Raw genomic sequence first — 18057 nt, forward strand, 5'->3', positions numbered from 1 at the left:
AGGTCACAACATAATTGTATAATTGTAACTTAAGAATTTCCTTAAATCTTAGACTAAATTAGATCCCCTGTTTATGCTCCTATAGAACCTATTGATCTCCTTGGTAAGACAATTTCAGTAATTATTCGTGTAATAGCTTATTTAATCCCTTTCTCTCTCAGTAGACTGTAAACTCTATGAGGGCAGGGACCATATCTGTCTTGTTCATGTCTGTATCTCAGCCCCTAGAAGTGTCTGGCACACATAGTACCATTCAATATTTGGTAAATTAATAAATATCTTTAGTCTCCAAGTGACTTGCACAGTGCCTCAGAAGAATAGGTACTGTGGTAGACTCTGTGACTGTGAACCTTTTCCCAGATTCCCAGAATCCTTAGTCCCATCCCTGCTGCTGGGAATGCTGATAGTAGATAGCCTTTGTTATCAGTTCTCTTTGGGGAAATGCCTCAGCTAAAGAAACACACAGGCCCAACATCCCACCTCCTTTCAGGGGCAGTTTGCATTCAATGACTAATCAATGCTGGGACTTTAACGCCCAGCCCCTCATCACAACTCAAAACCAGTTGCCATGGAGTCAGTTCTGACTCACGGTGACCACGTTTGTCAGAGTAGAACTGTGCTCCATAGGGTTTTCAATGGCTGATTTTTTTTAAATAGATTGCCAGGCCTTTCTTCCAAGGCACCTTTAAACCAAACCAAACCTGTTGCCGTCAAATTGATTCCAACTCATAGTGACCCTACAGGACAGAGTAGAACTGCCCTATAGGGTTTCCAAGGAGCAGCTGGTGGATTTGAACTGCCGACCTTTTGGTTAGCAGCCAAATGCTTAGCCACTGCACCATCAGGGCTCCAAGGCACCTTTGGGCAGACTCGAATCTCTAACCTTTTGGTGAGCAGCTGAGCACACTAACCATTTGCACTATCCAGGGACTCCCATCCCAACTGAAAAAAAAAAAAAAGACATTGCCCTGGAGTTGATTCCAACTCAGGCCATCCCAGCTCCAGAGCTCCCCATGGGGTCTGCTGAGGCCTTCATAAGGATGGTATCACAGATCAACTTCTACCTCTGCTAAATCCTGCTTCCCCCACATCCCCTTCACAGGTGTTGATCCCAAGAGCACTCTCTATAAATGTCTTGCATGCTAATCTTAGCCTCAAAGTCTACTTCCTAGGTAGTAACCCAACCTGTAAGGAGAACTGGTGGTGCAGTGGTTAAGCACTCAGCTGCTAAACAAAAGGTCAGCGGTTTGAACCCACCAGCCACCCTGCAGGAGAAGGATGTGGCAGTTTGCTTCCATAAAGATTTACAGCCTTGGAAACCCTATGGAGCAGTTCTACTCTGTCCTATAGTGTTGCTATGAGATGGAATCACCTCCACAGCAATGGGTTAGGTTTTTTTTTTGGTTAATCCAACCTGTAGTGGGTACTACAAAAATGTTTATTGAACTGAATTAGATATTATGTTCTGTCATAATAAACTCCTAAACAGCAAAAAATCAGTTAAACAGCAAAAATCAGTTCTTATTTATCCTTGCAGACTTGCAATGTCTGGAAGGTGCCTTGCATACAGTGGGCATGATAAACACATCAAATAAAAAGTCACCCAAAACCTAGTATAGATTGAGTGAAAGCCTTCCTATTCAAAGTGTGGTCCTAGCACAGTAGTACTGTCATTCTTTCTGTGTCTTATTAGGTAGACTCTCAGGACCCAACCTAGATCAGACCTATTGAATCAGAATCTGCATTTTAACAAGGTACCCAGGAGGTTCATGCGTACATTTAAGTTGAGAAGTACTGAGCTAAGGGACTTATTAATGTAAATAAGATGATCTCGCTGATAATACTTCCCTAGTTAGTATAGTGTCTTCATAAGTTTCTTCCCCTAAATTTTGCTTAATGTTAGTGTAACTGCGGACTCTTTCATTCAACAAATGCTAATTGAGTGCCAAGCAAATATTTCAGCCTCATTGAGCTTACATTCTAAAAGAGGGAGACAATAAACATCAATATGCATACTGTAGTACAGGGAAGGTGTTAAGTGCCATGGAGAAATAGTAGGGCAGGGTGAGGAGGATGGGAGAGTGGTTTGCAACTGCAGATTTACTTAAGGTCTTGATAAGCACAGACTTGAAGCAGATGAGGTAGTTGGCCTTGTGCATAGCAGAGGGGGTTCCTGAAGTGTTCTAGGAACTTCAAGGACGCCCATGTAGCTGGAGTGGAATGGGAGCGATGGAAAGCAACAGGAGATGTGGTCAGACAGGAAAGAGGGCTGATCCCATGATGACAGGTTGCTTCATACATCGCTTATTTGATATTTAATTACTGAAAAAGTAAAGCAAGTTGTTTTTCCTCCAAGAGTAAAATAGTTCTTGGCCCGGTCAATTCGATTAGTTTGAGCTGTGAGACTTCGCACAAACCATTTCACTAGCGAAGGAAAAAAAATTTTAAAAAGCAGGCACTGAAGACGGCTTTTAAAGACTCTTATAAAATCTCAAGCCCCAGATGTCTAGATGGTGAAGTGTAAAAAGGTAAAATAAGGAGTATGGCCGGGTTGTGGCCTAAGGCAAAGAAAGGTCTGCAACCTCCAAAACAAAACCCGTTGCCACAGAATGAGTCGACCCTATAGGACAGAGTAGGACTGCCACGTAGGGTTTCCAAGGAGCGAATGGTGGATTAGAACATGCCAACCTTTTGTTTAGCAGCCGAACTCTTAAAAAAGCACTGCACCACAGGGCTCCCTGCAAACTCAGGACACTGCAAAAAATGAACAAGATTCCGCGGAAGAGGCATGGCTCTCTTCCGCAAGTTCCTCTCAAACCCGTGAGCCTGGGTCAGGACCACAACCTTTGCAGCCCACAGGCCCGCAGAGCCCAGCGTCCCGAAAGACTTCCTCAACGGGACTCCCAGTCCTCACCCAGTTTCCTCGCTCACGCCCCACCTCCCCGTCCACGCCCCGCCCCCCGCCGGAGCAAGGGTTCTGGCAGAGGAAGTGACGTGCGGCCCGGGCTGAAAGGCCGCGGCGGGGTATTCTGGCAGTCCCCGGGGGCTGCATCCCTTGGCGGTCTCAGGGGTATGGCTCTCTACGTCCTTCTCCTCCTTGTCCTCGTCGTGCAGGCCCAGAGCAGGACTGAGATGAGCATCGCGGAACCGGAGCCGTCCTCGGGTACTGTCGCTCGCGGCGAGGCCGCGGTCCAGAGGGGGTGGAAGGGGCAGGGAAGGAGCCTCCTCTGCCGGGAAGTCCGTCCCGCGCATCTGCGCCCAGTCCTCGGCGACCCCTTTCGCCCCGCACCTTGCGCCGGGTGTCCCGGACGACCCCTGGGTATCGGGCCCCGCGCAGGCGGCCGCCGGGGAGGTGACGCCGGTTCTCAGCGGCTCGCACACTTTAATTCTCTGTCTCTTCCGTTATTGCCAAACACCAACAACAACAACGCGTCTCAGTTTCTCCAGTTCTTTTAATTAAATCTTAAATAAGTGGAGTTTCCTGGTCGGCATTTGTACATTGTGGCTGCAGCTCATGATTTAAATACTCTCAGCTTAGAGTGGACCCCAAATACTCAGGGTAGGAGAGAGGTTTTATCGCCGGCTGGGAATCATTAAGTGGCAGCAGTTTGTCGGTTCTGCGTATTAATCTGGACGTGGTGTGGCATGCGAGCACTTCGCATTTGCTTTGTCTCTTCGCACAGCTTAGTACCTCAGAGCATTTCCCGGAGTGCCTGCTTATTCAGATTCCCTAGGAAACAAATGTTGAAAATAAGCTTACTAACGCTCAATGCAGTCGTGAATAGGAGGATCAGTGAAATCAGTAAACATCTGCAGGAGGGATAAACCTAAATTATGGAAAACCCCTGTCGGTCTTGAGTGTCTCCACAGTGTCTACAGCTGCGGGGAGGGAGTCAGGGAGGCCAGACCTCCTTAACTGCCTGTTCGTGAACCTCTGTGTTAGGACTTCCTCCGTGAGCTCCTGTGCTTGTTCCTTAAAAGTCAGGCAAACAAGTATTTAGTCTTTCCTTTGGACAGACATTGTGCCAGGTGTTAGGAATACAAAAATGGTGGTTACTCAGTTTCTGCTTTCAGGGATAATAGGGAACAATTAAGTTCTCGGCACTGTAAGTGTCTAACACATCTGATTTTCACAGCAGCCGTATAAGGTTGTTGCCATTGATATCTCCATTTAGAGACACAGAGAAGTCAGGCTTAACTGGTTGGAGAGGTTACTAACACACGTGTCAGTTTGGCTCCAGAGTCCCAGCTCTTAATAACTGCAAACTACCATTATCTAGGGTGTATTAGTCATCTACTTGGAGCAATTGCAGTTCTTTCGGTAAGAGCTTCTTCCTCTTATTCACAGGCTACTGGAAAGCAAGGTTTGGGTGCCTCCCTCTATCCAGGGGAGTGAGGAAAGACTTCACAGAGGTGATCCCAGAGTTGGAACTGGTGGTGTAGAGAGACTTGTGTGTGCAGAGGCAGAGGTGTGAAATAGCATGTTGAATTAGTGGAATAGTGTTTTATTGTAGAGTGTGTGTGTGAGGATACAAGGGGAGATAGATAGGTGGAAAGGTGAATGGGTAGGGACCAATTAAGGAAGTGTTTTGTATATAACAACAAGGAATGGAAAACATAGCTTTGGCTAAAAAACCAAAACTCAGACCCGTTGCCATCGAGTCGATTTCATGTAGGACAGCGTAGAACTGCCTCATAGGGTTTCCAAGGAGCTGCTGGTGGATTCCAACTGCCAGCTTTTGGTCAGCAGCTGAGCTCTTCACCACCGTGCCACCAGGGCTAACTTAAGCAAAAAAGATAAATTTATGGCCCATACCATTGAACAGAAAGACAGAGATGGTTCTCAGGAAGCTAGTACTAGGCATTCAAACTGCCAGGCTCTCCATTTCTTTACTCTGGGTCTTGCCATCTTTCCCTACTTGTCAGGAATCATGGATGCTGACAGCGTCCGAGTTTTGACATCTTGCAGCTTCCTCCATGATAACAAAATCCCAGGGGAAGACTGATTTGCCCAGTTTGGGTTAGGTGCCAGCTCACATGGGAGGGTATTGTTGCAGGGGGTAGGGATGGAGGAGTTCCTGGAAGAAGAGGGAGAGTGTTGATGAGACAGGTGCTGAGCCAACCAAATGATATCTCCACTATCCCTTACTAAAGTCAGTGGGCAGCCATTGGAATAGTTTAAGAAGGGGGATGATTTTTTTTATGCAGGGTCAGTTTGCCATTTGGAAAGACCTGTCGTATTACAAATAGCTTGAGAGTAGGTACAAGGGAGGGAGACCAATCAGGAGGAGTCCATGAGAGGTGACAGTTTAAATAGAGAAGAGAGGACACTTTCAGGGAGCATTTAGAAGGCAGAGTCAGCAGGACTTGGTGACTGACTGGACATGGGAGAAGAAAGGAAGACTGGGCTTCCTGGCTCAATTTCCTGGCTGGGGCAACTGAGTGGGCTTCAGTGGGGGGAGTTAGGCAGGACTGGTTATGTAGTTTGTGGGGCTCCTGGTTAAAACTGTATGAAGAATTTCAAGACAGTGATGACAGAGATTAAACCAAATGTGGGGCTCTTCTTTCTGAGCGCAGGGCCCTTCTGAATACGGGGCCCTGTGTGGCTGCGCAATTTGCATGCCCGCGAAGCAGGCCCAAGGAATAGCATTGGCCTGCCTGCCTCCCAGAGGAAGATCTACTGCAGCCTTTTGCAGTGTAGCATTTTAGAAGCACAAAAGTGTCAGTGATCCTTCTTCCCATACCAGGGTGGCTTTTTCAGTACATTTCTCTAGATTTTGTTTTAAAGTTAATTTAAAATGCAAAATCTCCAGAGAGTAGGAGGAAGACCCCAAATGACAGCCTGCTTCTGGCTCTTGCTTAGCTTCCCGGTCTCACTGATGCCTGGCACTTTGTACGTGCTCAGTGTGTTAACTCTTATTATTGCTGGGTTTGACTCTCTGGTTGGAAGTCCGTCTTAGATAAGAGAACCTGGTAGGAAGAGGGTTCCTCCTTGCCCAGGCAACAGTATGTAGCCACTCTCTGGAAAATCAGAGTGGTTGGAAATGTAGGTTATAGTCATGGAATTCAATATTTCTTAAGTGAATTGATAGTGAAAATAAATCCATATGTGTCATCTGATAATAGTAGTGTTTTGCTTTTATGCACTTATGCATATAGAAGTAGTTTTCTTTTGTTTTTGTTTTAAGTGAACCAGTGTCTGCTAGTGGTTGCTTTTTTTCAGGTTGCTATTCCACTCTGCGGATAATTGACTGTATTTTCCCCCAGACTTGGGGCCCTTAACTCACCTTCTATGCTTTATCAGCTCTGCTTCTACTTGTCTAATTTTAGGATAGTGCTCTGGGTAGTGTTTAAATTTTTTTTATACTCTTTGGATTCTATTTTATTTATTTCAGAGATTGAAAATATATTTAAGAAATGCATTTTATTTTACAAGGTATTATAATTTTCCATTTTATTCTGATTCATATTTCATTCAGGCTTTGAAAGGTCTACACCTTGGTTTTATATAAAATAAGACCTGAAGAGAAAAATAACCATTTTGACGAGCTTACAAAATTTGACAGCACACAAGACTAGTGCAGTTATTTTATGAACTAGATGGATATTTAGTTGTTCCATTTAATGGGACAAAGAATCAGAATGAGATTTGAACCAGAATGAAATGAATTCTTGACAGAAAGGAAACAGTTTTCTTGTCCTTTTTTTTTTTAAATTGAAAGAGTGTCTTTATTTTAGATTATCTCAATACGTAGTAGTCAGAATACTAGGTATCTGTTTCAGTCGTACACATTTTTAGAAAAGCAATTTATTTTAGTACCTTGTTCAGGTTTTGCAGTGGCCATCGCATAATTGTGATAGAACAAAAAAATCAGGCAGAATTCCTTGAAGTGGATGCTTGTGAAGATATCAGAAAATAGTCGGCTCCAATTCTGATTTATATATGGAGGCTGTTTCCCCCTTATTTTATTAACAACTATCACAAAAAAATGACATGTAAGCAGTTTTGCTTAGTTAAAACCAACAAACCTTGGCATATCAAGTTGTTACTTACCCTGTCTTAGCCTTTGTTGTCTTATTGGTAAAATACGTATAATAGTATTACCTCTTTCATCGGATGGTTCTGGTGATTAAATGAGATAATGCGTAGAAAGTTTACACAGTGAATGTCCCATAGTAAATCTTTATTTAATACGTGTTAGTGATTATCAGTTTACACAGTGAATGTCCCATAGTAAATATTTAATACGTGTTAGTGATTATCATTCAGTGATGTTCCTCATTATTTTAACAAATACATTTTAAAATATTAAATTGTTTTATACATGAGAAATTGTGTTGGCTTTTAAAAAATAAACCTATTCAAATTAATATGAGAATTTTTCTTTTCAAACATAATAGTATTTTTATTAGTTTAGCCCCTGAATTCGTAGATTAATTTAGGGGAGTTGACATTTGGCAACCATATGTTTCTTTGTTTGGCACTTATTGAACCTTTGTTATTTTGTTTAGGATATTTGTTGTTGTTCGCAATATGAGAATTTTAAGATAGCTTCAGCAGCTAACTCATTTTTCCACCTTTTTCCTGTTTTTCACAGGCTGAAAAGACAGGTAAACTTTTTTTGTTTTTTCAGTTGCTAAATTATTCTTCAATTTAGAATGAATTCCTCTGAAACGGAATTAGTCTTGGGAAATGACTTCTCTCAAGAACTAGACTGGTCTGTTCAAATCAGAATTCATAATGACTTTATCAGACTCACACACCAGGCCAAACTCAGCTACCCTATTTTTACATAGATAACTCGCGCATTACACGTTTTTGCAAACCTTGCAATCCCCCCACGTGTTATTTTCTCAGCACACTATACCAGTGTTTTTTTTACCTGTTTCTGACTTCAAATTCATTTTTTTTTCCCCGTCCAATGAATTTATTGTTACTGGGATAAAACTGATCTCATGGAAACTTCATTTAAGATGGTAAATATTTTCCTAAACCAAGTGCAACCAATGGTGAACTGAATGGGCTCGTGATGGAAATGAGATAGCGTGTTGAAACCAAAGAGTATGAATGCATGAAAAGCTAGACATGAGTAAGTAAGAAATGATGCTAGGCCTAAAACTACAAAAACAAGATGTTGTTTATATTTTATTACTTTCATAAGTCTTCAACTGAAACACAATTTTTGATAATCAATTTCTTTGAAATCAATAAAAGTCACCAGAAGAAATTGTGTTTTCCATCTTAAAATAGACCATTTTAGTTTGTTCACTCTTTATCATCATCATCATCATCATCCAACTCCTGGAACCCTTCAAAGTCCAATCCCCAGTCACTGTCATCATTGAAATATCTCAGAGCTGCCTGCAGATGCTCTTCTGTGACTTCTGAATTGATGTCATCATCATCACTGCCTGTGGCATCTTCATCTTAATCATTGGTATTCTGCTGGTACACATCCCAGCCTTTCTGAAGCCATTGCAGATGGTTTCTAGGGTTATTTTCCCCCAAGCAGAATCCACCCACTTGCAGACTTCTGCAGACATCATCTGTTTCAGTCGTCCTGATGGTGTGAACTCATGAATCCCAGACTGCATCCATTCATCCCACTCTCTTCTCACAAAAGTCTTGAACAGGTGGTTGACCGCTGTCTGTAGCGGTTGCAGCTTGCGGGTAAAGCCACCAGGTGTGACTGCTGTATGGGCACCAGTTGAGTTAATATAATTTTGAACGTTTTTTTTCCTTTGTGAGCAGCCATGGCTTCAAAAATTAGTGACGACTTCTGTGAAAAGAATCCCTCCTGCCTGGCCCTATAGCATTTATCTACCCATACTTTCATAACATCAGAGTCCATCCATCCCTTCCAATTACAATGACAACCACTGGTGGGCAGTTTTTCACGGGGTATGGTAACTCTCTTGAAGATCACCATCATCTTTAATTTCATCCCCTCATAGTGCAGCCAAGGACTAAAGTAAAGCAAACCATCTCATGCCTAGTGGTTGTAATGGCTACAGTTTAGTACCTGAAGCAGCTACGGTCCTGGTGGCCGGAATGTCAGAAGACATCAGAACCTTGTCCATATTAATTATGTCCATTGCAGAGATACCAAATTCAGAGATTTCTTTGGTGACGAATTTGTGGAAGTTGACCATCTTTTGCTCTCAGTCATCTGGAAATTGCTGGCCTGCAGTGGTTCTCATTCTCACGGAAAGGCTGTTCCTTTTCATAAATTTAGAAATCCAGGTGAAACCCACCTTGAAATCTGGGATTCCTCTTTCATTTGCCAGAAGCTTGATTGTGTTTCCTTCGAGAAATAATCCACTCTTTCAAGTCATTCTCCAACTCAGGCCATTTTGTTTTGGGCCCACAACGTGCTCGTTTTCACTGATTCATTTTCTCCAGCTCCTTTTTCTCCTTTCTCCGTTCACAAATGGACAACCCTCCAACCTTGAACTCTTGCTGTCGCTCTGTTGCTTGTTTCTTTTGCCCTCATAATGACTTTGAGTTTGAAGTCGGTGGTGTAGGACTTGTGTTTAATTCTTGCCATAAACCTAAAGGGTTCTAAGATTCAGATTTACAAACTGAAAAAATGTGCACAATATAATCAATAACTGGCTGGTTCTAGTAAAAATACCAGAAAATTCAAATGTGAGGTGTACAAGAAGCGAAGTCTTTTTATGTACTCGCAAGCATATGACTAAGGTGACTTAATGATCATTGATCAAAGACTTTTGCGCTAGTAGGACATAATTCCCAAAAACCAAACCCACTGCTGTTGAGTGGATTCCAACTCATAGCGACCTCGTAGGACAGAGTAAAACTGCCCTATAGGGTTTTGAAGGCTGTAAATCTTTATGGAAGCAGACTGCCACATATTTCTCCAATGGAGTGGCTGATAGGTTCGAACCACCGACGTTTTGGTTAACCACTGTGCCACTAGAGCTCCTCCTAGACATAAAGACTATGAAATAAACAGACCTAACATAGCTTAATGGTTTCACTTAAGATGATCTGATAAAGTTTCCACATTCAACTATTGAGCCAAGAGCTATCATGTATCAGTTTTGCTTTGTTTCCTTCTCCAATTAAAAGCCAGAGTCAAAAGATGACTGTGCTAATTACGTCAGTGCAGATTGAATTGAGATTGATAGCTACTGAATGCCATTTATGCCAGTGCAGGCTTCGCTTTGTTTACACTTTCAATTCATAGCATGTCATTTATGGACAGGCGTCAGTAGGTTCAGCATTCTGATTGATGACTCAGAAGTGACAGGAATATAATTATCAACTTAAATTAATAGAAACAAATACACAGTTTCAGTTGTTTGTCTTCTGATTACCAGGGTACTACTTAACTCAGTCCATGACGTCTTGACCATGGCTTATGCCTTTATTATACAAATATGTCAAAAGTAACATTTTCAGACTGTTGAATGAGGGTGAATGAGGCCAGAATTCACTTCTGGAAATGTCATGAGACGTGTGGTATACGCATGGGCATGCTATGCCGGAACTGTTTTTACATGATTTTGTCATTTCTGCTGCGTTTTATGTGTGTGCACAATAGGTGTGCTATTTGCAAAAAATATGGTAGATGAAATTGTGTAAACAGGAACAAGAATAAAATCCTGGATTTCCGGTCAGGAAAATGGCTGAGCACATATTTATTTGATAAGTGCTAACTTGGTGGTGGTTTAGTGAAAGATCTCGGGGTTTTAGTTCATTGCAAGTTCAGTATAAACTACTATTTGTTATGCCCATCTCTAAAAAGAAGAGGAAGAAGAGTATTTCTTTCACATCTGTTACGTCAGTCCTGGGCACCTCATATTGAGAGAATGACTGATAAACCAGAATTGGTCCCTAAGACGATAGACAGGAAGAAGAGAGGACTGTAGGGATGCTAGGAGTCTTCACCCTCCTAAGGAACTACTATATAAAAGGTAAATAGACCTGAAATATGTTAGGTATCCTCACCTGAGCCCATGGTTCTAGAATAATCTTCTTCTGAAGGCATGAGAAGATAATAGAAGGAAGTAGAAAATGGAGCATTTTTCATTAGTTTTATACAGTGATGAATATCTGTTTCCTTTCAAAGCCCTAAAATGTTGAAATGTTTCAATTAAAAAAGTGTTTATGAACATTTGAAATACCGTGTGTAAGAATTGTCGAAATGTTCTTATTCAGCTTGAATCTAAAGGGATGCTGCTACTTGGCTAAAAGCTGGAAAGAATTAAGAAAAACAACTGTTTTATCAGCTTTGTAAATCTATCTCTGAGGTAGATTGTGGTCATAAGTAAATTCTGAAAAAAAAATACAAAGCCTTGATTTGTTTTCACTTATTCAGTCTGGGTTTCTCATGCCTTTTGTCAGTTTGCAGTGCAGAGGAAATCCTTGTGAAGATACCCAGGCCTCTGTGTCTTTAATATGGGAAAGGTGTTAGATCTGTTTTCTGAGAGTTCATTCAGAAAAGAGTTCAAGTGCTTTAACTGAGAGCATTTGTTTTTGACTTGCTGTCTTAGATGACTTGGAATCTACAGAAACAGTTTAATGACTGGCCTCTTTTCTCCTTACTTTCTAATGCTTCTCAGTTTGCCCTTCCCAGAGGGAGACTGGTAAGCAGATTGTCTACAGAGTGCGTAGCTCTGTTCTGCTCTAGGTGTGCAGAGCTTTTATGTAGTAGACTTTGTATTCTGTCATGTTCAAATTGGTGATGAGCTCCTGGCTGGCCCTCTTTCAGTGGAGCATATATGCTTTAAGCGGGTATGGGGTGGAGGGCACAGTTGGCAGTCCTTACCCCATCCATCCATGCAGAGGAAATTGCCAGTGTTGTCAGATTATAATCTGGAGGTGTCTATACTTGTTTGCTTCCCTCGGCCCTACCTTCACCAACAATTGTTGCAGAGCTGTTCTGATTGCTATTTTTTGGTCCTTCGTGACTTCCCACTGCCCTTTCTAATGGCACTGCTTCTTCAGTGATGCTAATCTCCACCGTTTTTGTCTGTCCTTCTCCCTTCTTTTTTTTTATATCTTCTCTCTTTTGGTTTATCAACTTTCCCAGGAAACAGCTGGCTCTAATCAGAGTTCTTTTTTTCTCCACTGCAGTTAGGGTTAAGAAAAACCATTTCTTCTCTCCTCTGTTGGTTTTTGTTAAATCCTCAGCTGCTACTTTTGGAGGGGTTCTGGGAAGCAGATCTTAAAATAGCTGAAGTTTACTCTGGGTAGTATGCAGACATAATGCACCAAATAATTCTGAGATGATTTCCAAAAGCAGAAAACCATCTATTTGGGCATTTTCAAAAGATGGGAAAATTTGAAAGATTATTTTATTTCATGAGATAGTGTACTGGGATTTGTACTTAAATTCCATAGATAATATTCTTCTTCTGTTTCTGCATATGTATTTACATGATGTAAATGTATTATAAATAGGAGTTTGTTGTAACCTGTATTTTAATCTGAGTATATAATAATTTAAATTTAAGGTTGCAAAATTCTGAAAATGAGAAAATTACTCATGTCTATCCTGATTTTGGCAAAAACGACAAAGGCAGATGTCTAATAACCTCATGGTTTCTCTTCTGGTAGCATTAAAACCACAGGTTACATCCTTTAATGTAAATATTCAGAAGTTTCTCCTTTAGTGAAAAATTCTGTCTGCTATAATCCATTGAAACCTCTTTCTCCTGCCACTAGTCTGTCTTGATTGCTTGAAAGCTATGATACAATTAAGCCCTTGTCTAGGCTAACCATGTCAGGCTTTTACTTAAATTATGGGACACATAGTTTGATTCATGTTAAAAACTAATCTAATGCTGTACAAGTCACTGTTGTTTGTAGTTTTATAATGTATGATGCAGTAACGCTTCCTAAGTATAAATGTACTGTATTTAATAATCTGGTATGTAGCTTGCCTTCTAAATGCCTTTCCTCAAATACACATATTTCAGAATGAGTATATACAGTTATCAAGTCATTTCTATTGAGAATAACTAGAAAGAGGAGCTTAAAATGAAGAATTTGTAGTTATCGGAAACTAGAGGAAGAAGGATCTTTGTTCGTAGTGACAGAGAGCTTAGCGACCCTGTCACCTTCAGTAACATGGAAGGTGATATGCCTGGTGAACTGCAGGATTTAGGTAAGATTTCCAACTAAGTGGTGAAGGTGCCGCTTGGTTTCTTCTTGCTTCTTACAGTAAAATGCTAGAGGAAAGAGATTAATTCAGGGATGGACTGCTCAAAAGAAACCAGGACTTAATGGTTTGAAAACTTAGTCTCTCCAGAGGCAAAAAATGCTAACATTAAGAAATGGCTTCCAAGGGAAGTTCAGATTCATTAGGAACTTTCTTAGCATCAAGTACCTTTCTTTCTTATTTGGTTGCAAAATTATATTTATTTGTGTGATTATTATTTGATATTAGTGTTGAATTGAACCCAGGAGGAAAAAGTAGCTTTTATTTCTGTCTAAACTATAGATTGTAAACTGCTTTAGACCAGGTTGTTTCAGGAAGGTGAGGTACAAACATACCATAGAAAAAGGAATCTTACTAAGGAAGCCTCAGTATACCTGCTATGTATGACCGGGGAAACACTACTAAACAAAAAGTGGAGAACCAGGGCAGAATCTGACAAGAACAGTGCTTTCTGGCTCACCTGTAGGGAAGTTGCTTGGAGAACCAAGGGTGATGATACATACCAGCAGCCATCAGCAGTGTTATAGGAAGCGTAAATAGAAAGATTGCAGGTGTCTGATCACTGACTACAGAAAAAGCAAATTAGTAGTATTTGAATCTGTGAGACAGTCTCCCAGCTTCATAATCTCAACCTTTTGGTGCAAATTGTTAACACCGCTTTGGTAAATAATATGTAAGCTAGGCATTTTAGCAGTAACCAAAGCTATTCATTGGGGAGAAAGCCATGAAATAGATTGTTTTACCATAAAACATTCTATAATTAGTTTTTTCTCCTAAATCAGAAAAACAAAATTATCAAAATTATGAACATAGAAAGCAGGGTTTCTCAACCTAATCACTATCGGCATTTGGGGCTAGATAATTCTTTGTCCTACATCCTTTGGTATAAATATGCAAAAGCTTCTGCCTGGCCTCTACGCCCTAGACGCCAGTAGTACCCCTCACCTACTTATGACAGCCAAAAATGTCTACAGACGTTGCCAAATGCCCCCTGGGGGATAAAACCACCTCCTGTTCAGAACCAAGAAAAGGAAAAGATAATCAGAAAAAGAAAAAAAAAAAGGCACTAGATTGTCTGTGAGAGGATAGATAACACATGTATTAAATAATTATAAATTAAAGCAGTGTACCAGTTTTGGTTCAGATATTGAAATTTTTGTTTTGGAAAACAATATAGGTATTTCCTTCAACAGTAATACTTTTAACAAAGCAGATATCCTGTGTGTATGGAAATTAATGACTCATTTGATAAATGAAGAAAGCAGATGTAAGTATTTTGTAGTATAGCCAAGAAAGAATTCAGATTCCTTAATATCCAACCCCCCCACCCAAAAAAAAAAAAAAATTACTATCAAGTCAATTCTGACTCATAGTGACCCTGTAAGACAGAGTAGAATGTCCCAATAGGGTTTCCAAGGCTGTGATATTTATGGAAGCAGACTGCCACATCTTTCTCCCCCAGAGCCACTGATAGATTTGAACCACAAACTATTCAGTTAGCAACCGAGCACTTAACCACTGTACCACCAGCACTCCTTTTCTTATTAGAATAGTCCACTTAATATAAACTGAAGTGATTATCAGTGTCATCTGGGGTGCTTTAAAATATATAAACTTCTGGCTCTCAGAATTTTTATTTTAATTGCCCAAGTAAATCATGTTTAATGTAGTTTTCCTAGCAGGTAGGTCTTAAATTTTGGGTCATGTCACTAACTTTGTCTACAACTTTATGTCCGGTTATAAATAGATACGGAAGGGTGGGAGAGACAGAGGAAGGAAAGGAGGAAATCAGGATGTGTGCGTGTATTTGATTTTCTAAGGGGTGGCAGATGACACCTTTTTACACTGAGCAAGAGAAAAAGTCTCCTTTTGGTAACCAAATTACAGTTTTGGCAGTGTCTAATTAGAAGATGTTCAAGTGACTTCTGTCCATTTGCTCATGTGACTCTTGCAAGTGTTATCAGCAAACATTTTCTTAAATGATTTAAAAGAGCAAAGACAGGGAGAAATGCTGGATATTTTTATAAACAGCCCTGCACATCTCAGAGAGCAAAATGTTGATGAAGCTGGAATGGTAGATGGTTCCTCTGGTCATTCTTTAGGTCTTCCCTGTGCCATACAAAAGGTATTAAAGGTGGAGTGTTGAAAGTTTGGGTGATATTTTAGAATGAAATCGGTTTTCTGTGGTGTAGCTAGTTCTTCTCTAAACATTGAATAGGAACTGTGGTGTCAAACATCAAAAATTCCACTGACTAAATCAATTGAGGATTATTCTTACAACAGGTAGTGCTTATTTATAAAGACTCCTAAAACATGATGGACATTTATTGCCTCATGCTATATTTGTGTTTATTTTATTTTTCCATAAAACTAATTTTTTTATTGTACCTTAGATGAAGGTTTACAGAGCAAATTAGTTTCTCATTAAACAATTAATGTACATACTGTTTTGTGACATTGGTTGCCAGTCCCACGGCATGTAAGCACTCTCCCTTTCTCTACCTTGGGATTCCCCATTACCAGCTTTCCTGTCTCCTCCTGCCTTTTCGTCCTTGCCCTTGGGCTGGTGTGCCCATTTAGTCTCATTTTGTTTTATGGGCCTGTCTAATCTTTGGCTGACGGGTGAACCTCAGGAGTGACTTCATTACTGAGTTAAAAGGGTGTCCAGGGTCCATACTCTCGACGTTTCTCCAGTCTCTTTCAGACCAGTAAGTCTGGTCATTTTTCTCTAGCTCAGTCTTGGACCCTCTATTGTGATCCCTCTCAGAGCAGTTGGTGGTGGTAGCCTGGCACCATCTAGTTGTGCTGGACTCAGTCTGGTGGAGGCTGTGGTAGTTGTGGTCCATTAGTCCTTTGGACTAATCTTTCCCTTGTGTCTTTGGTTTTCTTCATTCTGCATGGCTCCAGATGGGGTGGGACCAGTGGAGTATCTTAGATGGCCACTTATAAGCTTTTAAGACCCCAGATGCTACGCACCAATATAAAATTAATTTTTGTTTATTGTGTTTATTTTTCAATAAAATTTTTAAATTCTGTTCTAAATTTAAATAATTATTATCTATTCTAGAGAATTCTACTTTTCTCCAAATATGTGTACTTGAGTAACATGGATGTCTTAGAATATTTTCTAATGCTAATTTTGGTTTCTTACTATTGTCCATTTTACCATTTTACTTTTATAATCTCTTATTACAGTGCCTGTACCAACCAATGTTACAATTGAGTCCTATAATATGAATCCGGTCCTATCTTGGGAGTACCAGATCACAGTGCCAACCTCTGTTTTCACTGTACAGGTAAAGAATTATGGGTGAGTGTTACCATTTTATCCTTTTCATTCTGTTTTTGTTTAGCTCTTTGCACGTTCTGTGATTCGCATTGTTCTGCTTCTATCATTCTTTCTTTCCAGATAGCACAACTTCCTGAACTGGGTATAGACATCTAGAAGTGTTAAGGATACAAATTCGTTCTTTTCAGAATACTGCCTCCTATTTCTTCTTCCTGTCAATACTAAAGTAGAGGACTATCATATAGTTCTAAGACTTTAAGACATGACAAATAAAGCTTATATTTTAATATAAAAAGTAATGATGTCCTCTTAGCTCCTTTAGTGTAATGTATTTTTGAGTAAAAAGGTAAAAATTTCAATTTTTTTTTTTTTGACAAGTTTTAGGAGTCTTTGTACCAGTTTGATTTTACAATTAACTCAAAATTATATGTGCTAATGAAATCTAGAGTTAAGAATAGATTTTTAAAAATTAAGTGTGTAATGTGGTTTGTACAAGTCTTGTATTTTAAGTTGAGCCTCTTTATTGTAAAGGAGTTGGTAATACTTCTAACCAGAGCTTCTCCATCCTATTCTAATTCAACTCTTTCTTTCAGCTCTATTCTGCAAATGAAAAGCAAAGCGGAGACAGAGAAGGTTCAAATTTATACGTTAACCATAGAAGTTACCTTTGTGTTTTATTATTCCTCCTCGTTTTAGGGATGGGAAATGGATTGATGCCTGTACGAATATTTCTCATCATCAGTGTAATATTTTTAAGGCAATTTCTGATCCGTCAAGTCCTGTTTGGGCCAGAGTTAAAGCTAGGCTTGGACAAAAAGAATCTGCCTATGTGGAGTCAAAAGAATTTATTATGTGTCAACAAGGTGAGTAAAATGTACACACATCTAAATTTTAGATTTGAAAATACATACACAGATCTTCTGTATATGTTTACTTTTATTTACAGTTGCTAAAGTTTTCTAAATGCCCAAGAAGCATTTGGAGGGTTAGTGTCTTCCTTTTCTCCCAAGCTCCACAAAATAGGGCTGAGAGACAGCCGTTGCTTCGCCCCCTCTAAGCCGTTACATTTCCACCCCATGCAAAAATGGATCCAGTGCCGTCCAACTGTACGCTGTCACCCTTTCCCTTCCTGTCTTCTCTGTCATTCACTTCTAAATTACACTTGTTGAGGACTTTGGTGGCTGGGTCTCATTCTTCTTCTCTACCTAAGTCGTTTCAATACCTGGGGGAATTTTAATATCAACTTAACACCTTAAAAAAAGTTTACTTCCTTAATCTCTCCAACCCCAGTGATTTTCAGCTCTTCACTCTTCCAGCATCTCACTCTAGTAGTATGTGTACCTGATCTCTGTTACCACCTCCAGCTCCAGAATCTTCTGTGCCATTTCTTATTTTCTGACTATGACATCCTACCTTGGAGCTCTCAAACCCCGACTCCTGGGTAAAAGAAAACCCTAGTCACTTGACTCCTCTCTTCTGGTCCTTCAGTCCCTTGCCTTCTAGCTTCACTGCCCTCCTTGTTCAGCTTTCATGCTTTTTCACTTAGACCACTACCTTGATTCTCCTTCTGCTTTTCAG

The 18057-nt window shown here is 40.3% G+C and overlaps 1 protein-coding gene across 5 annotated transcripts in view; it reads left to right on the forward strand.

Moving 5' to 3' along the window:
* The first annotated feature begins 2982 nt into the window (after positions 1 to 2982).
* IFNGR1 (interferon gamma receptor 1) overlaps positions 2983 to 18057 on the forward strand; it is a 31957-nt gene continuing 16882 nt past the window's right edge. For 2 of the 5 annotated variants that reach the window (XM_023729776.1, XM_023729783.1), the window contains exons 1-3: positions 2983 to 3163; positions 16386 to 16500; positions 17176 to 17342. In XM_023729776.1, coding sequence (XP_023585544.1) covers positions 3073 to 3163; positions 16386 to 16500; positions 17176 to 17342 — 373 coding nt within the window. In that variant the 5' untranslated portion in view covers positions 2983 to 3072. Of the gene's footprint in view, positions 3164 to 16385; positions 16501 to 17072; positions 17343 to 18057 lie in introns of those variants that run through there. The other 3 variants (XM_023729791.1, XM_023729797.1, XM_023729806.1) reach the window with 3 other exon arrangements.

The sequence above is a fragment of the Trichechus manatus genome, unplaced genomic scaffold (genome assembly GCF_000243295.1).
Source record: "Trichechus manatus latirostris isolate Lorelei unplaced genomic scaffold, TriManLat1.0 scaffold00002, whole genome shotgun sequence".
NCBI lineage: Eukaryota > Metazoa > Chordata > Mammalia > Sirenia > Trichechidae > Trichechus > Trichechus manatus.